At 43.3% G+C, this 20,762-nt stretch overlaps 1 protein-coding gene across 1 annotated transcript; it reads right to left on the minus strand.

The window, feature by feature from the left end:
• Positions 1–4,440: 4,440 nt before the first annotated feature.
• On the minus strand, positions 4,441–20,130 carry LOC114597292 (lipase member M-like). The gene is made up of 9 exons (XM_077930477.1): positions 20,024–20,130; positions 17,830–17,947; positions 16,732–16,930; positions 14,406–14,515; positions 12,927–13,066; positions 11,735–11,884; positions 8,020–8,091; positions 6,786–6,851; positions 4,441–5,243 (listed from the first exon to the last, which is right to left on the minus strand). The coding sequence occupies exons 1-9, from the start codon at positions 20,126–20,128 to the stop codon at positions 5,010–5,012; spliced, it is 1,194 nt and encodes a 397-aa protein (XP_077786603.1). The 5' UTR covers positions 20,129–20,130; the 3' UTR covers positions 4,441–5,009.
• Positions 20,131–20,762: the final 632 nt, after the last annotated feature.

Consider the following 20,762-nt stretch of genomic DNA (forward strand, 5'->3'; position numbering starts at 1 on the left):
AACATCAAACTTCTTAGCCATTTATAGGAGATGCTGACTGTTTCCCTAACTGTCAAAGCTATGAACATCTTTGATGAGAGCCAAACATAGTAAGAAATAAAGATTTGCCAGACATAGAATAAGTGACCATATTTACCATTCTGAGTCCTCTTGCTGTGCTTTAACAGGAGCAGGATTTTCAAATACTGCTTCCTTCTACAGCACCAACGTTAGTAACCACTAGAAATACGCCTTCTTCATGTTGCACAAGAAGGGATTTGTTTATCTGCCAGCCAGTTCTTCAGCATCCATTCTCAGCCTCCTCAACATGGCAGTAATGCTGTGGCAACTATTTTAGCTATTAGACATCTTCATGGAAAACAATGGCTCAATGTTCTTAGTAGAGAATTACATACCTCTTAACTCCCGATTCATGCACACCTCAGAAATTCCACTAATGAGGTCAAGTGGGCGGCAAGGGAGGATGCTTTGTGTGGATCCCCATGGTTTCTTTTGATACTTATTTGTAACGTTATGACATTTTAAAATGTTGTGATTTGCTCGTCGCGTAAAGGTCATGGCCTCTTCTCAGCTGGTGGGGCAAGGCCACGGTTGAGGTCCAACACAGATTCCCGTGGTGGGCACAGATCCAGCTTGGGCATGATCATGGAAGGCTGCCCATTTTGCAGCCATAGCAGGTGACCTTGTGGACATGGCTTGGAGGATGGACTGGAAAGAAGACTGAGGGTGGAGTTTGTTCCTCTGGTCCACTCCTGGGCATAAAAGCCAGCTGCATGCAGGCCCCAACCTGGACTCTGATGAAGACAGGCATTGCTGGAGGTTCTTGAAAAAGCTGAAAAGCTTTGGAGATCCTGGGCCATGGAAGCAGATGAAACAGAGATTTAAAGGGCCTCTGAAATGGCCAAAGAGGTTTTTCTTTGGCAGCGGCAGCAGCAGCAGCAGCAGGCTGGGAGAGCTACTGAAGAGCAGCAGTGGCAGGTCATGGTGGCAAGCAGAGACCAGGCACTGGAGTGAGGGCTGTAGACATGGGTTCTACCCTTCTTCCCTCCTTTTTTTGGCCTGTGCTGAACCTTTTATTTGTCCTAGCTAGAGGCCTTTCTGTATCAGGCTTATGCTATATCCAGTTCTAAACCTCTTCCGCATATATAGCTTCACCAAATCACACGGCTTTAATTTCAACAGCACCCAAATCCAGCTTTACCTCTTGCACTCTGATTAATTTTTTAAAAAACTGTTTTATTATGCTTCTAATTATTTTCTGGTATAGCTTAATTAAGGATTATTTAATGCCCTAATGGATTTGCTATTCTATGTGCACAGTCCAGGGTTCTGATTTGGATCAGAGAGAATAAACCTGAGCCAGAAAAAGACTTTACTGCCCAGTCACAAATATCACATTTGGGTGCAAGGTTCTTGTGGCAGTGATGGTTGTGTAGCATCAGCTGCACTTTCATGAAACAGACTATCTAGACTCATGGTTCCCAAGATGGGGCACACGCCCCAGAGAGGGGCAATTTGATTTTTAAGGGGGGAGTTGGAGAATGAGTTATTAACAGTTAATGGCCCTTTAGGCTTCCTCCACATGAATAGTTCACTTTTTGAATAATAAGAATTGTATGTCATGGGGGGGGGGAGGGATCAGGATTTTAGAGATGCTTAGGTGGGGCATGGCCACTGATCTGGATGCATTTCCATTTGACTTCAGAATGGATTTTGGTGCCAAAGCAGCTTTGGTCACCCGGATCAAAGACCTGTATTGGGAGTATGGGGAAGTGTAATCCTTAATCCCTTAAAGGCTTTTAATACAGTGGTACCTCGGGTTAAGAACTTAATTCATTCCGGAGGTCCGTTCTTAGCCTGAAACTGTTCTTAACCTGAAGCACCACTAATGGGGCCTCCTGCTGCTGCCACGCCGCTGGAGCACGATTTCTGTTCTCATCCTGAAGCAAAGTTCTTAACCCGAGGTACTATTTCTGAGTTAGTGGAATCTGTAACCTGAAGTGTATGTAACCTGAAGTGCCTGTAACCCGAGGTACCACTGTACTATTGGTTATAGTATGCTCCTGGACCAGTTCTGCAAGGTGGGAGTGGGAGATACTCAAGTGCTGCAGTGCTTCCACACCTACTTGAAGGACTGGTTCCAGAAAACAGCAGTGGGAGTCTTGTGTTTGGCCGCATAGCAGTTATGCTGTGATGTACCTTAGGTTTCCCATGCTTTATAATATCTCTACGAAGCTATTGCTAAGTTGAAATCTGGGGTTACAGATTGTGTCATCAATACACAGATAAAACCCAACCCTATTTCTCTATGTTACTGGAAGTTGGTCAAGTTGTGCAAATGTTGGAGTGATTTCTAGGGTTGCAATGCATTGGATGATGGCTTAATCAGAATCTTGACAAGACATAATTTATGATTGCATAGCCACGTCAGATGCAACTTATTCCAATCTAAAGGAGGCTTCACTATCCCTTATCACACATGGTGGGGCAGAGCCACCCTCCCAACCAGCTGCTTTCTTGGACCAGGCTGGGTTAGGTAGCAGTGAGGTTTGGGCCCAAGCACCAGCCTAGTATAAGTAAGCAGCAGTGATATCAGTATTAGCTGGGTGGTTCCACAGTTCAGCTCCACCACATGCAACAGCACTAGTGATCACTTCTGTGCATTACCCCCTTTGTAAGAGGAATTTATTTTATTTTCTCAGGAAGGAGGAGGAGAGATTCATAGGGACAGGAGGGGAATCAAAATTTGTGACCTATTTTTGATAATGCAGTAGGGGAGGGAAAGTCTGTTTTATGAGCAATCCTTGCAAAACTATATTTTTAATTAAAAACAAACAAACTCTTGCGATCTTGCTAAGCACTTGCAAGGAATGTTTGCAATACCCAGCTGAGTTTTGGGGAGGCAGGATGGTGCTTAACCATTAATACTCTCCTATAAATCTCTTTCTGCATCCTCGTATAAATTGCACCAAAGAGAATGTCTCGTTATGGAAATATGGCAAGCAACTGGATTTCATTCATTATTACCCCAATCATAAGTTACCATATTTGAGTTGAGGGCAGTTCCATGTTGAAGCAATGGAGGAACCACGCTTCTAGTCCCACTCCAGCATCACATCTCCTTACTCAACATCAATGCATCTTTCTTAAGAAGTATTTCCTGAGTTTTCAAAACAATGTGCGTACAAGATAAACAATGAAGAAACATAGAATAAGAATTGTGTGGAACACGTTATTGCAATTAGGATGAAATAGACAACAGTACACTGTTGCAGATATCACGATGAAATAGATCCTGCAAAGGGGCACTTTATAAATAAGGGTCACATAACAATAAGTTAGCTTCGCCGCATAGAGAACACTGAAGACATATGCAGTGTATAAAGCATATAAATGGAGACCATACAACATCTAAATGGTCTTGTTTCATAACCCCTCTTAGAACAGAACAACAAATGCCAAAAACTGTCCCTAGCAGTTGCAGTGCTCTGTGGGAGTCCTCATAAGGGAGCTGGTCCTGGAGGAAAAACTGTGAGGGGAGAGACTTCATCAGGCAAGGCCTCCTTCCACCTGCCTTGCTCCACCCTCTAGTCTCTGCTTCTCAATTTGTATTGTATTATTTTATGTACTGTGGCTTGCCGTTGTTTTAGTGCTTATAGTTTAGAAATTATTTATTGTAACTGTTGAGTGGATTTCTGTTTAACTTTTATATGTTGATATTATTCTTATTTTATACTATTCTAATGATTGTTGAATGTTACTTTTATGATGTAGGTTGCTTGTTTTAAAGTTTTGTTTTGTTTTCACATTTTTGTACTGCATTAGATTGTTATAAGATGTACATTTCTTCAGCTTGTAAACCGCCTTGGGTATTGTAAGCTAGAAAGATGGTATACAAATTAAAAATGATGATGTTGATGATGTGGTCCTTAAGTGTCTCGTTGCTCAGCCCTGGTGCCCCTAAATTCTTCTGGTGAAAATTCACAATTTGTTTTTTCTCTGTTTAGAAAAAAATATTGCAGGATAGGCCTCAGCTTTTTCTTTTGGGTGTGCAGGTTCCTTATCCTCCCTTCTCCAACCCTCCTTGTCTCAGTTGCTAAAGAGGGTTTCTAGATGGTCTGTTTCAGAATCATTCCAGGCCTTTGATCGGTCTGGTCAGTCTGAAAGGCCTGACAATGAAAGGGAGGTGTCTGCTGAGCAAAGTCAAAAGATATTACTAAATCAGTGGGATTTCTCTGAACTAGTTCACTCACTGGATATCCTCTGCCTCTCATGCTATGCCCTTACAGTGATAATTCAATGGTAGTTGTCTCTGTTTAGCGAAATGTCACAAGACAGGTCCCAGCTCCTATTCACCTCAGTTATGTGGGCAGAGGGATTGATTCTCTTTGTAAAAATTTTATTAGTTTTCAATTACAATAACCCAATAAAAGCCTCATTGTCAATACCAAATTATAATACCAAATTATAATACAATTATTAATGCCAAATGTTCAGATGCCAAATTATATTATTTTGTTGGCTCCCTGCATGCCGGAATTGATAATTTGATAATTTACTTAAACTCTGCATTCCAAAAACTTATAAATTCCAATGACACACCAGTCATAATAACAAACCCTTATACCGCATCTGCAATTTTAATGACTTCCATTTGCAATAGCACATCAAATAATTTACAGTCCTTCAGGTGAAGCCTTCAAACTCTCTTTTTGCTCTTCTTGTGTGTGGCTATTATTCTGTCCTTGTACTTTATTATGTCTATCTTTTGTCAGTTGTTGCTGTTATCCATCATACCTTGGGCGGAGCTAGTATTCCATTGCTGTTTCTTAAGTTCTCCATTGCACAGTTCCAAGCTTCATTGTTTTGCAACTCAAGCAAACTGTGGGTTTCAGTGGCCTAGAAGGGCTCTCCATGTTAGCAGGGCACAGGGTTTGTTGTGACAGGTGTAAAAGAAAGAATGGTTAATAAAAGATAGTGAATTAAATCTATTATAGCAAAATATTGATTTACAGAGACTTCCCCATCCACTCTATGATTTTGCAGTACACCAGTTTGGGGGCATTGAGGCCCCAGATGAAATCCCAGTGGTTCCAGTATGATATATTTTTGTAGTAAACTAGGTTAGAGATGCGAGAAACTAAGATGGCTGTATCTCCTGGGCTTGCAATGATGTCATTCCCACCAGACCACACTGCAGTTGGGACACTCATGTCTTCTACTTTATACAAAGGCGGAACACTCTGGAGAGTAAAAGACAGAGGATCATTAATCACCCATAAACACACAAGTGTTCTTCATGACAGCACCTTGACACAATTCAGACTACCTATGGGCTGTTCACAGGTTTATATGGAAGATAGATTTTCCTTCTTCCTAACTAGAACACTCATGGACTGCTAGCATGCTTTAAATTGGGATGAGTGAATCCACAGAGGCTCTCCTCGGATTAGCTGCTGTCTCCCCCCCGCCCCCATTTTGCAAGCAAAACCCATATAAAAATACAGTAATTGTACCTCTGTTCTCTGTAGAAATGATTTAAACTGCTTTTAGAATTTGTTGTTTATATATTTGCAAAAAAGTGAATTAAAAAACCCCCAAACCAAGGGTGGGGGGAAACCCTGAGGCAATCTGAGTGGCAGTACAGGCTCCCCTGAAGAGCTACCCCTGTGGTCTGTGGCCCATCATGCAGCTAGAATGATTATGAGAGGAGGAGAGTTCTCCTCATTTCTTTGCTGCCAGCACCATGTCTCCCTTCATGGGAATGGCGGAGTGTTTGAGGTGATGGAAATGGCTCTGGGACCCCCTCCAAGCACACGGAGCTTGATCTGAGTGAGGAAAAGGAGTTGGGGAGTTGGGAGATTCACCCCACATTTTGAGGAGGTGGTAGAGTGCCTGCTTTGCATGCAGAAACCCCTGTCTGAAATCATGGAGAGCCGCTGCCTTGGTGTGACACAACTCTGAGCTAGATGGACCAGTGGTCTGAATCACTGTAAGGCCACTTCCTCTGGGGGTCTCTCTTACTGCAGAGTTTGTTTCCAAGCCAGGCTTCTGCATCACGCCTGCTTATATTAAAAATAAAAATAAAACTCAGGATCGGAACTGTCGTATTTGGACTAACTAAGAGTACTGGAGCTGAACGAAATAAGAATATCATTCCCTGAAATCTAGAACACGGATTGTTTAATTTGGTATTGGATAATTGGCTTTTTTAATCGTATTATAATTTGGTATTGTATTAATGTAGCTTTTATTGGATTGTTATAAATGAAAATTAATTAAAAATTGTTGTTTTTTTTTAAAAAAGAACATATTGTGGAATGTGGCGTAATTAATTCCTAGTCTATGGTAAGTGATACTGAGTTTGCACTCTTTTTTAAGGGCTTAAGAACTTGTCTTCTACATCACATTCATTTAGTCTAGGATTCTTGACCCCACAATGGCCAACTGGTTATCCCCACAAACTGTGATGATCACTGGCTGCTGTGGTCTCTCCATAGTAACTATGTAATCAGAGATATTCTGCTTCTGAACATGGAGAGTTGTAGACAACCTAGTCCTAATCTGAGTAAACCTATTGAAGCTATACATGGCTAACTCAAGTTCGTCCATTTCAATGGGTCTACCCTGAAAGGATCTTAGTTGGATACAACCCATTTGAGGGTTGTTATGAGAATATGACAGGGAGGAGGAGAACCACGTATGAGCTCCGTGGAGGAAAAATGGAATACATATAAATAAGTGAAGAAACTTATTTTTTCACCATAAAAATTGTTCTCTCTTACCTGGTTATATCTTCCCTCATTCTTGTTCCCATAGTCAAAATACCTGAATAACCCTGAATCTCTTATCTATCAAAATAATAGGAGAGCCATAGAATTAGATAATGCATTAATTAAAATACATATTACTTATGTATACATATTTAATTAAAATACATATTACATATTAAAATACATATTACTGAACATTGTGAAAACTCTGCCACTGCTGGTATTATCAGCAGACAGCTTGAAGCAGAACAATAGCACCAACTTAAAATGGTTTAATTGTGGTTAGAGGCTTCCCAGGGAATGTTAAGCACACTAACAATTCCAGTATTCTTTGGTGGAAGCTCTAACAGTTAAGTGTTATAGCGGGGCCTCCCTTAAAGAGGGCACGTATTGCAGTGAGACCTGGACAACTGACTCCCTGTGTTGTGGGTAGGTATGATTGGTCAGCCACAACACCTGATTGGTAGGTCCCTCATAGCTGGGTGCAATCTGGCCAATGGGACACAGTCCAAACGGTTCAAGGGACCTATTTATACCCATGCACGTGACCCAAAGCTTCCTCTTTCGGCGCGTGCATTCGGAACACCCGTCCACCTCTCCCTACTTTTAGGGCTTTGTGCTTGACCTTGCTATGCTGCCGTGTGTCATCTGTCGTTGGGATAGGGGCACGGCAGGAATTTTTCCCACTTGGCTGATTGGCTGTTGCCATTTGGGTTTCAACTGCCGCATAGCAAATCGTCACAATTTGTAAGGTTGTGGATAGGCTCTGGTTCAAGTGATAGGGATGGGAGAACACTCTCGCCATCCCTATGTGAAGGGAATTCCGTTAAAGGAATCCAGAGACTCAATGGTTTGGTCAGCCCCTGAGAGGGGGTTGTGCCTGTGCCTGATTCCAGGGGGACATTTGGGTGGTGGAGATAGCTTGTTCCCAGCTTTCCGCTTATCCAGGTGTTCACCCTTGGCTGACCTATGCTGGAACCCTGGGTCAGTGCTACCTGCACAGCAGGGAGCTAGTCAAACCAGAACCTATGCAACCATTCACTTTCTGTAATCAATAAAGTTGTGGCCTAAATTCTGCCAAAAACCAAAACCAAGATTTGAGTCAAGTGTGAATTTATTTAGGGTTTTAGAGGCTTCTGGGTCTGAACACACAAATGCAGTCAATATGAGTTTGCAATTTTTGACAGACCGTAGAACCATAGAACCCTCTTGACCACCACATCTGCTTAAAAGTGCACAACTCTACCTGTTTCCAGTGTAGAAGGTTTTTAGATGATGTTACATCTGGAAAATGAGCTGCATACACATCTGCACGGCTCTGTGAGAAACATTTGATTTGAAAAGCAAACACATTTTTAAAATTTATTTTTAAAAATAATAATCTGAGGAACAGGCAAAGGAAACTACATCTGTAACTAGTCTAGAAATAAGGTGAGTAGGATAGCATACAACATGGGTAGGCAAACCAAGGCCCAGGGGCCGGATCCGGCCCAATCGCCTTCTAAATCCAGCCTGCAGACAGCCCGGGAATCAGCATGTTTTTACATGAGTAGAATGTGTCATTTTATTTAAAATGCACCTCTGGGTTATATGTGGGGCCTGCCAGGTGTTTTTACATGAGTAGAATGTGTGCTTTTACAGTGGTACCTCGGGTTACATACACTCCAGGTTACATACGCTTCAGGTTACAGACTCCGCTAACCCAGAAATAGTTCTTCAGGTTAAGAACTTTGCTTCAGGATAAGAACAGAAATCAGGCTCCAGCAGCGCGGCAGCAGCAGGAGGCCCCATTAGCTAAAGTGGTGCTTCAGGTTAAGAACAGTTTCAGGTCCGGAACGAATTAAGTACTTAACCCAAGGTACCACTGTATTTAAAATGCTTCTCTGGGTTATTTGTGGGCATAGGAATATGTTCATCCCCCCCCCCAAAAAAAAATATAGTCCGGCCCCCCACAAGGTCTGAGGACCAGTGGACCGGCCCCCTGCTGAAAACGTTTGCTGACCCTTGGCATACAATTATGCATGGTGCAGAGGGAGAGGGTTTGGGGTTTCACCCTCTTGTATTTCAAGAACCTGAAGCCACCCAGTGAAGCTTTGGGTTGGCAGATTCAGGACAGACAAAACAAATGATCTTTGCCACCCAGTGCATAGCTCAACTGGGAATCGGCTTCTGCAAGATGCAATGCTGGCTTTGAAAGGCGTCGAGAAAAAATCACGGAAGACAGATCATTCAGTGGCTGCTTGTCAAGGTAATGTCCAACCCCATGCTGTGCTTTTGAAAGTATTAAAAGCAGTGCCATTTTTTCTAGAAAAAGAGGTGCCGGACCTCACCATGATCGCCTCCCTCTTTCTCTTAGAATGGCAACAGTGCCCACCTAAGAGATGCCGGTGAGTTCCAGCTGAAAAAAGGCCCTGACTTAAAGTATTTTAAAAGCCCAGTCATACTGCTATTCCTTTGATTATATCTGAATTTCTTGTTGTATGGTATTTTGTGTTTGCATAGTACTTAGGGATTGGTTTACATGAAATGCTAAGCCAAAAACCTTGACTTAGTTCCAAGTGTGAAGATTCCTGGGAAGGAGTTTGCTGCATTCCTCTCGGGGTCCTCCGGCTCTTGCACTGCTGCGAGCTGAGCCATGGTTTGGCTTAGCATGTCACGCAAACACAAGTTCATGGTTTGTTTCCAGTCTAGACAAACCCTGAGCTGTAAACCCAGGAACTCTAATCTCTCTGGGATCCCATTTGCTCACCTTTCATGTTTAGCAATGGTTGCCCGAGCTGCTCCACATCTGCCTCTCTCAGGTTTCCAAGGCTGAGATTAGGGAGGGAATATGGGAGTAATTAGCCTCCCCAAAACTCCTCCAGGGTTGTAGAGGAGGCAGATTCAGCCGCAGTTGCCCAATATCTGCCACCCATCCCGAGGGATTGTGGGGGCAGAGGGCACTGAGTGGAAAACACACATGCCTAGGTAACTCTCCAAATGTCGTTGTCATGAGCAGAGGGCTCTTTTAAAAGATAAAATTCGGACTTATTTAGCAGGCTTACTTTGAACTAGCAGAGAGAAAATAACTTGCAAATTTAACCAGCCACTGAGAAGGATTAGATCTGGAGAAAGACTTTTGCTACAACTTAAGACGCTGCTTGGGATATGTGAGTAGACTTTAAACCTAACGAATGAAAAGGATTGTGTGAAATCTGGACTATGAGTTAATTAAGAGGAGGATGAAAGGACTCCCCAGTTTGATTTATTGTATCAGCGTAGAAGCAATATTTCATAAACAGCTGGAGAGACGCCAAAGAACTTTGGATGTTTGCCTGAGATTTATGGTGGAGTGGAGTGACGCAATTTAAAATCTGCAAGCAGCCACAGAGAACTGAAAGTAACTTTGCTAAGTCTGATCAGCTTGTTGAATCAACATATGGATTACCGGTAATTATATAGTTCCAGAGGGAGGTAAGCCTTTAATGTTCTATTTCTTGATATCTGTATTCCCAGTTATATATGGTAAAACCTCCCCTGGAAAGGCTACTACTTAAAAAACAGCTGGTTTGGAAAAGCTTTTGGTAGCCGCTTTGATTTGTTTATATCTGGACTGAGTGTGGACTTGGCAGCTACCTTCAGTGGGAAAAATCCTGGTCTGAGTTGTTAAGTTCTGGCAGAAATATCAGCTTGCAAAGAGATGCTGCGAACGCGCAGAGGGGAACCCAGGAGAGTTGCTAAGGGCTGCTGGCGTCTCTTTGTTTGAGACTTGGAATATTACGGCCCTTGAGAGCAGAAATATAATATGGATTTCAACAAGGAAGATTCCACACAGATTTATAAAAGCGAAAGTTGAACAGACCAGTGGCTGAAGGAATAAAAATTAATAAAAGACAGAAGGATTAACATTGGAGTGGTTCACTGAAGAATTATGAAATGCAATGCAACATTGGTTGATCAGCACTCCGCGAACTTCAGAGCATGGGAAGACACTCAAAAAGATAGATAATTCAGCATTTGTATTTGGCTTTTTTATGATTAATTGTAATTTGGAATGTTTTAATGTGGTTTTAATTGGTTTAATATGGAAAATTTAATAAATATTATTTCCAAGAAGAAGAAGAAGAAGAAGAAGGGGAAGAACAAAAAATGTGCACAGATTTGTTTCATTGAAAACACATTCTGATCTGAAATCATATCATGTGCAATCTGGACATATGCAAACATGCCAACCCACGAAGGCTGCAATGCTGTACACATTTTCCAGAAAGTAAGTTCCATTGAAGTCAGTGAGACTTGCTTCTGAGTAGGCCTGCATAGGATTGTGGTGTAATGATGCAATTCTAGGCGTATGTACTCAGGAGTAAGTCCTCTTATGTTTCCAAGCACAATTCAAAGTGTTGGTGCTGATCTTTAAATCTCTAAATGGCCCCAGGCCAGTATACGTGAAAGAACATCTCCACCACAATCGTTCTGCCTGGACATTGAGATCCATCACCGAGGGCATTCTGGCGGTTCCCTCACTGCAAGAAGAGTAATTGCAGGGAACCAGGCAGAGGGCGTTCTCTGTAGTGGCGCCCGCCCTGTGGAACGCCCTCCCATCAGATGTCAAGGAAATAAACAACTATCTGACTTTTAGAAGACAGCTGGTCAGCCTTGTTTAGGGAAGTTTTTAATGTTTGATGTTTTATTGTGTTTCTAATATCCTATTGGAAGCCACCCAGAGTGGCTGGGGAGGCCCAGCCAGTTGGGTGGGGTATAAGTAATAAATTATTATTATTATAATTATTATTATAATTATTATTATTATTATTATTATTATTATTATTATTATTATTTCTGTTCAACAGGACTTTTCCATTAGCCATGGAATTTTTGCTCCCTTTGGAAGCTTTTTGCCTCAAAAACGAAAGCTTGTGAAAAGTTGAACATATTGTTAAACCAGTAATCAACTACTATGCCTTCTTCACACATCTACATACCATATTTAGATTTGTTGCATTGAATCCACCCGAAATAGTGAACATGAGGCGTGCACATAATTTCTGCATAAAAGAAGCGCGGCATAATTTCTGCATAAAGTTTCTCACAGGCCTGCGAGACAAAACAAATTCTCCTCTGGCAAGCATGCTCTGTAAAGATATAAAGACCTTACATATAATGAAGCTTTCATAAAGTGGCAAAATAAGCTACATGCCTCTAGGGAATTCCTTCTCCCTGGCTGCACCTCCTAAAAGGTTTAAATCGGAGACCAGGAGGAGGAAACCATGTGGTGACCATGTGCCCTCAGTGTGCCTGCATGTGCCAGCTGCACCTGCTCCATCTCCAACCTTCCCACATTCGCTGATAACACCCAGATCCAGTTACAGGGAGGTTTGTACGCCTGTCCAACCAAATCTACTTAAAAGTCCCCTTCAGACCTTCCAGTTCAATGCAGGAAGTTTGGGGGTGTGGACAGTGACAAAGCTGCATGCTCCGGCACCAGGGATAGAGAGTAGGTGGGGGAGTGGCTGGCGCGCATCCCAGGGGCGTGGCACGTCACTTGTGGGGGCATGGCGTGAGCCCCGTGGGGGCATGGCATGAGCCTGGGGGGTGTGATGCACCGCCCGCAGGGGCATGATGCGCGTCCAGTGGGCTTGACGCATTGCTCACGGGGGCGTAGGCCCTGGCATGGTGGGGGGTGCATGGCATGTGTCCGGGGGTGGCCACGATTGTAGCCCCCTCCTCGATGGTGCCTGGGCTGGTGCGCTCTCCCCACGCCCCCCTTCCTCTGCCAGTGGGTGTGGATAGGCTCATCTATTTCATTTTTCTCCGTTTCTCATTCTCCCATGCTTAAGCTCAGTTCTGCATAATTCCCACATCAAGTTTGTGATTAAAAACAAAAACAAAAAAACAAGTCTGCATGAAAATTTCTGAGCAATGCACATTTTTGTATGCAATGTTGCCGAGCACACATAATTTTTGCAGAGCAATTTTCCCTATTATAATGCATTTTGTATGTTATTTTCACTATTTACTCTATATGAATATTTTACCCTGGTTTATGCATTTTTTTGTACATATTACTTGGCCAGAGAACCATAATTTGGAGATGAGCAAATTTTGAAAGGGGGGTTGAATTTCCATTTGCAAATTCTTGATTTCCACACTCATAAAATAGTGATTGACGGGTACCTTGGATGAGTATTCAGGAAACATGGGGCTTATTTTCAACATAGGGCTTGTTGCATGCTGAAGAGAAATCACAGGAGCCAGGGCAAAAAACATGTTGACTTTCTGAGACAGTTCTGGTATGACTGAAAATGCGATGAAACCTGAAAGGGAGAGGAGGGTGAACGAGAAAAACACAGTGGGCGTTTGGAGCTGCTGATAACCATGTTAAGAAATTCATTCACCAGTTTAAAGGGTACTCCCTGCAGAGGCAGACTTAGGGTAGCACAACCGGCTTGGTCACACTAGGTGCAGATCCTTGGGGGCTCTGCTACTATAATTAAAGGCACTGAATTTTGGCATTTCACAGGGCACCACTGAAATGAGATCCACCTCTGCTCCCTGGCCCTATAGCAGAGGAGAACCTGTGGTCCCCCTGATGTTGCTGCAACACAACTCCCATCATTCCTGGCTGGAGCTGATGGGAGTTGGAGTCCAACAGCGTCTAGAGGACCACGGGTTCCCTATAACTGCCTTATATGGACACTGGAGCTGCTGTTAGGAAACTGAGGGGCAGTGAAGAGTGGAAAAACCCAACCCTCACCCCTCTTCACTTTAGGTTGAAGCCAGTTGCCAGTAAAGTAATGTAGGTGATTCTTTAAAAGTTTCTCTTTTACAGATATACTCATTAGGTGAATGAACAGATTTACAATGAACTCTGCCCCTGGGACTACCCAAAACTACATAACAACATCCTTATATCCAGTGTTATTTTTCTGGGGGGAAAGGTGTCAGAACTCACCATGAGTTCTCTTACAATGGCAATGGCGCCCACCTGAGAGGTGCTGGAACTGAGTTCTGGTAAGTTCTGGCTGAGAAAAGAGCCCTGCTGGTACCTATTCTAGACTTCAGGTCATATAGGCATTTTTTTAAAAGGTATCACTACACAGCAACTGTAATGTAATCTAAGGTATATGGGACAAGCACTGAGCTCTGTTTCCCTTGTTACTGCAAAGCCCTAAAATGGACCTCACACTGGGAAGGTCTGGACCATAGCTGTGTGAGCAGCAGGGTCAGCGTTGTCACGATAACTGTGGGACTTATTGTAAGGTTTTATTCTGTAACATAACAGGTTATTTTCATTCCCACTGAATAGCTGATGGTTGCATGGTGGGGGGACCCAGAAGGCCAATTGAAAACTGGATCTGGGATGCATCTAGCCTGGGGGGTGTTTATTTCTGATCCCTAGTCTACTAGAAACCATATCCACCCGATATTCCCTTGAGAGTCCAATGTAACCTATAGGTGAGTCAAGCAAGAGCATGAAGGGAATGCAGGCAAAACAGTGCTGACAGATTCACAAAATCATTGCCAGTGCTGGGGGCAAGACTTGAATCCTTACAGCTGGCTCCAGGATCCAGAAGGGCAGAACATAGGACATTTTTTTTGAAAGAGAGAGAACAAGAGAAAGAGACAAAAATGGACCAGTCCACTTTAGCATACCAATGGTAGCGCCTTGAGAGTAGCCTACGTAATACAGTTGCTTCTGCCCAGTTTTCTTCAGAATGAAGTTGATCGTTGCTGGAAGATCATAGATGGCCATTTCATGGAAACTGAAGAAAAGGTTTAAATGTTATGGCAAAATTAGTGACACCTCTTCATCTGAACTCCTAGATGTTCACCCAGAGTTGCCTTCTGGAAGGTTTTGCTTGAAATGTGGGTGCAGAACCAGGTGATGGCGCCACCATCCCTATTCTCCGCTTTAATTTTGCAGCAGTTGCTTCCAGCAACAGAACATCACTAAACATCACACCCACACCCCATTTTTTCACTTCACACATGAATCTCATGAAGAACCATCACACATAAAAGCAGGCTGTAGGATGTGAGGATGTTCAGTATGTAGACTTCTACTTCTTTCCACACATTCTGGAATCATGCAGGTCACAGTACGCACGTGGAAATCCAACATGCGTAGAGATCTCTAGCTTTTAGTTACTGTCCTGCTCAGTGTAACCCTATTAAAATTAAGGGTATGATGAGGGAAGGGGAAGGGATTTGATTCAGATTGCATTGAAACCTGAATTTTTCAAATTCGCACTTTCTAAGACAATATGACAACTGAAACACGGCCCTCTTTCAAAATTCATATTTATCCATATGTTGTGATGCCATCCTCCAACCAATCAAAAGTTTGCAAAAATACACATATTATGCAAAACTGTGAATAAAAAATAGTGAAAATGACATGATAAAATGTGCACACCAAAATATATCAAGAGAAATCTGCACTAAAGCACTGAAGAATTTTCCTGAAGACTTGTTAAAAAGAAAATTTTCAAATTGCTGCAGATATGTGGAGAACCAAATTTAAGTTTGGGAAAAAATGACAAACTGAGAGAACCAAAACCAACAGATCCTTCCATCCCTAACTAGGAGTAACAGGTTCACCCAGCCACAATGGTGCCCTCACATATGAATCAGGGGAAAGGGGCATTGTGAGGAATAAAAATGTTGCCTTTTCAAAAGGCCACAAGGCTGCAACAGTTAGATGACCGCAGACAGCAGAAACTTGCTTACATGTATTTTTAGAACAGCTTGTGGTTAGGAGGCTTATAGATAGGGCTGTTTGCAGCTGTTATGCGATTTATCTGTACGTTTCAACTAATATGGGACTCGGTTACACCCACTAGTGGTTGGGATGTGGATTTATTGCTTGAGTCAATGTGTAAAACCATAAGAAACATGGACCAAATAAGGAGAAAGGTAAACAGGAGTAGCAGTCGTTGGAACTAGAGTAATGGGAGATGTCAACAAAGGCGGGGATTTTAGTATTTTAATTAGGTGGTCATGATAGGCTGTAAACCCTGCATGTACCCAGCCAGTGGGGAAACAAGGGAGGGAACCTGTGCTTTGGGTATAAAGAATATAAGATTGTGCCTTGCCAATTTGGGCTGTTCCTACTTTGGACACCTGCTCTTGCATGAACGCATTGTACTCAATAGACTCTTTGCTGCTTCACCAATTTTGTTCAGAATTTATTTTGAGGGTCTTGGGATCCACGTTTTACTTCTAACAGGCATCAGACATAGAAAATCACACATAGATCTGTAGGATGTGAAAAACCTCCAGCTTGTAGACTTCTACAGACAGATCCTTCCATCCCTAACGAGGACTAACTATTATGATCAACAACAGCACTCTGATTTTGCTGGATATAAGTTTATCCTGTGCAGATCTCTCCCGCTAAAGCCCATGCCTAACATGTAGATGCTGCTGGTAGGGATGAGAAGAGAGAAGAGTTCCATGACTTTGTGGTCAAAAAGTCTTTCAAAAAGGCAGGGAATATCTTAATTGTTTCAGCAAAATTATATCATTGCACTGGTTAATAGCCACCACTACCCCAACACAAACAAAATTTTGCTCACACATTGAGCATTGCCTCTGTTATGTAGACTACCTACCAGCATCTCTTTAGAGAAGATGATAGGTGCATAATTTGAAAGTTCATGGAATGTTTATCATCAGTTTGCGTATATCTGAATAACTGATGGCATGGGGCCTGTAGTGCAATAGTAGGAGTCCATTATTTACATGGATAAGGTCCCTAGTTTGATCTCTGACATCAGCCCTGGAGAGGCACTGCCAATCACTGTTGAGATTACTCAGGTAGATGAGCCATGCTTGCTTTTGTAATGTGAATAATCTGAGTGAATAATAGGTGTTTGCAAATTTCATGAATATTTATTATCTTCATAATTTAATAGTTAATGTGCAAGATAATACCGTCAATTGCTATGATATTGTTACTTTTTTCTATCCAAACTACCTGAAATCCCAAAATTCATCTTGGTCAGTTGACAGATTCTGGTGTCTCTGAGACCAGCTCGTTCCTCTGCTGTTCCCCATCCAAACATCATAGCCAGCATCTGCTAATATGAATCCGAAGCTGTTGTTGGCCATGTTTTCGACCCAGAAGCTAGCTTCTCCAAGTATTCCATGTTGCAGTAACACAACAGGCTTGGGACCTAGTTTAAAAAAGAAAATTTTAAAACAAAGCAGATGAGAATTTCCGTGCCATGATAACAAAGATGATTTTAAGAAATATATCTCATGTTCGGAAACCATCATTTATATTTCAGTCCATTATATCAATAACTTTGTTAGGCACATGAATCGGAGCCTTGACTGTAGAAGAGGCTTCTTAGCAAAGCCCTATTCAAGCATTCAAAAGAACATGTGAACACTGAAACAGGCGTCTGTGCAGCCAACAGCCCTGCTCCCAAAGCCCCCATATGCACTAGGGATGCGCACCCCACCACTGACTTTCCTGGAAGGTTTGAAGCGACCTTGAAAGCATGCTCTGCTCAATACCTTTCCATGTGCTTCTATGGGGATGCTTCCATGTGATTCTGACCAAGCGGGCTGCTTCTCACTTACAGAGAGGCTTGGAACTGCATTCAGCTGAAAGCACTTATGAGCCCCCTTCAGGCCTTCCTGTTCAACATAGGACAGTTGCAGTGGCAGATTTTGGACTTTTAAATTTCAGTGGTGCCCCCCACCTCTCACCTTCTGTTGTTCATCATAGCTGCAGCGCCCCCGAAGCACCCTTTTGGCTTGGCACCCACTGCAGGCGAACCTGTGGCGCCCCCCTAAATCGGCTTTTGACACGAGGAGTGGAGCTGGTTTTCCTGCCCTTCCGCCCCTTCAGTTTCAGCCCACCTGTGATTCTGAATGCTTTTGTGGGGCTCTAGGGGTCATGCAATGGCCTTCTGGGACCAGTCGCTTCTGGGCTTGACTGAGGCTTTGAAAGCTTAAGTAAAGCTTTAGTATTTTCAAAACACGGCACTGGTTTAGCGATTAAGGCTTTTCTTATACCACTTGCATAGACTTAGGATTTGTTAAAATATAAATATATACCAGATACCTCTGACTGTAAGATTTTTTCTTCCAAAAGGTATTCTGTTTATTGTCAAATAATAGCCATCATCTGTTAAGACTTCATACTCTTCACTGGGGTATCCTTTGTAACAGATCAGCTCACTCTGAAAAAGAAATAAAATAAATTGCTGAGATGTTTTAATTCATAATGTTATAATCTGTCTGCCAGAGAGGAGACCACCTTGGGTGAATCCTGGTAGACCTACTCCATACCCCTCAAGTGTCCCAATTTAGCTGGGACATCCTGGATTGACAGAAGCCGCCCTAGGAATCGACATAGGCATATCTGCAGCCGCCACCCTGAGCTATGGAACTGGGTAAGTAAGTGGGCTGTGTCCACTCACACTGCTTCAGCCACGTCACATCCTGTCTGATTAAGACTCAGGCACGTCCCCAGAAGCGAGAAGTGCTTCAGTAGCAGGAAGCCAAGTCAGGCAGCTCTTCTTGGGCACTGACAGCGCTGAAGCAGGGCGTTCTCATGACTACCCACTCAGCCCTTCTCCAGCATCCAGCTCAGCACCTCCATACCCTCCAATGTTTCTCTGATGGAAATAGGGACATCTTATTCCATACCCTCCAACATTTCTCCAATAATAATAATAATAATAATTTATTATTTGTACCCCGCCCATCTGGCTGGGTTTCCCTAGCCACTCTGGGCGGCTTCCAACAAAGATAAAAAATACACTGAAATGTCACATATTAAAAACTTCCCTAAACAGGGCTGCCTTCAGATGTCTTCTGAATGTCAGGTAGTTGTTTATCGCTTTGACATCTGGTGGGAGGGCGTTCACAGGGCGGGCGCCACTACCGAGAAGGCCCTCTGCCTGGTTCCCTGTAACTTGGCCTCTCGCAGTGAGGGAACCGCCAGAAGGCCCTCGGAACTGGACCTCAGTGTCTGGGCAGAACGATGGGGGAGGAGACGCTCCTTCAGATATACTGGACCGAGGCCATTTAGGGCTTTAAAGGTCAGCACCAACACTTTGAATTGTGCTCGGAAACGTACTGGGAGCCAATGTAGGTCTTTCAAGACCGGTGTTATATGGTCTCGGCGGCCGCTCCCAGTCAACAGTCTAGCTGCCGCATTCTGGATTAGTTGTAGTTTCCGGGTCACCTTCAAAGGTAGCCCCACATAGAGCGCATTGCAGTAGTCCAAGCGGGAGATAACCAGAGCATGCACCACTCTGGCGAGACAGTCTGCAGGCAGATAGGGTCTCAGCCTAAGTACCAGATGGAGCTGGTAAACAGCTGCCCTGGACACAGATTTGACCTGTGCCTCCATGGACAGCTGTGAGTCCAAAATGACTCCCAGGCTGCGCACCTGGTCCTTCAGGGGCACAGTTACCCCATTCAGGACCAGGGAATCCTCCACACCTGCCCGCCTCCTGTCCCCCAAAAACAGTACTTCTGTCTTGTCAGGATTCAACCTCAATCTGTTATCCGCCATCCATCCTCCAACTGCCTCCAGACACTCACACAGGACCTTCACCGCCTTCACTGGTTCTGACTTAAAAGAGAGGTGGAATGGAAACAGGGATGTCCTAAGTAAAAGCGGGGCATTCTGGGATCAAATCAGAAATTGGGACAGGTTCTGTAAATCCGGGACTGTTTCTGAAAAATAGGGACACTTGAAGGATCTGCACCTCTCAGACCAGTGGGCTACTCCCAAAGATCAACCCCCTCCCCACTCTCTTGTCCAGTTCTTCCTCCCCCCTTTGAGCCACTCTGCCAATAAGTCTGCACAGAGTTCATGACAGTAGGAGGGAAACTGGAAGCAGCATTGCTTCGTGTTTCCCAGGCTCCTCAGTATCACTTCAAGGAAAAGTTCCGCATTCCCCAATGGGTTGTTTGTCATTGCTCCTAATTGCATATCCCCACCCCATTAATCAATAGTTATGCTTTTGATGTTCTAGATCTGGGATTTCCAACACTGTGCCCTGTGGATGTTGTTGGGCTAGAACTCTCATTAGGCCCTGACCTTTGGCCATGCAGGCTGAGGCTCATGGGAACTGGAGCGCCACAACAGCAGCTTGAGGCACCTTGTTGGCTATCCCTGTTCTAGACTGGGGAAGGAAGAGAGAAGGAACAAGTGCTGCTTTTCGGGTCCCTTAGATCTGCATTCCAGGCCTATCTCAGGCCTGCATCTGTGATAACATTGGTAAAAAGATTATGGAGCTTACGACATTCATGTGAACCTCAGGATTTACATCTCTTCTCCTCCTACTCAATTCTTCTGAGCCTCCAGTTGCTTGTATTAGGCAAGCGATGGCAACAAGCCACCACATCTTCTGTCTATGTATTGTTTGTAAAGGTGGTGTGGAAGAGGAGAAAACAAGACAGGGTGAGGAAATCTCACAGCTATCGCTTCACAAGTAATGCTGACAAAATATATACACTTTAATAATTTATTCCAAAAATATATGAACAGCTCTACATTCAAAGAATACCTCAGTACCATACAAAAAACCCCCAAAAAAACTTTTAAACCTTTTGCAAATGATAAAACAGTATTAAAAACACGAAACCAACATGGCAGAACCTGAGCAGACTAATTGGAGGATAAAAGTTTTCAGCCAACGTCTAAATATATAGAAATGTTGAAGCATGTTTCCTTTCAAGGAGAAGATGATTCCAGGGATCTGGAGCCACAGTATCTAAAGGCACCAGTTTTCTTAGGATATCACCTTACGCCACATGTGCCTACTTGACCACTTCACATAATATCCACATAATATCCACACATCTGTAAGAACTCGATCTTTCCGTGTGGCAGCGCTAACACTTTGGAATTCCCTGCCTCTTGATATTAAGCAGTTGCCTTCAATGTGTTCCTTTCAGCGCCTGCTGAATACATTCTTCTTTAGACAAGCCTACCCAGATTTTTAGAAAATTTCTACGAGTTTCAGTTTATTGCACTGT

This window comes from Podarcis muralis, chromosome 6 (assembly GCF_964188315.1).
Source record: "Podarcis muralis chromosome 6, rPodMur119.hap1.1, whole genome shotgun sequence".
NCBI lineage: Eukaryota > Metazoa > Chordata > Lepidosauria > Squamata > Lacertidae > Podarcis > Podarcis muralis.

Bases quoted from the DNA above. Each gene is read 5' to 3' on its own strand.
- LOC114597292 (XM_077930477.1), bottom strand. From the start codon at position 20,128: ATGTGGTGGCTTGTTGCCATCGCTTGCCTAATACAAGCAACTGGAGGC. The intron at 13,067-14,405 runs GTATGCTAAAGT...TCTCCCTTTCAG, and splicing joins CTCTCAAGGCGCTACCATTG to GTTTCATCGCATTTTCAGTC. The intron at 8,092-11,734 runs GTATGTAGATGT...TGTTTCTCACAG, and splicing joins ATGCAACAAATCTAAATATG to AGCCGTGCAGATGTGTATGC.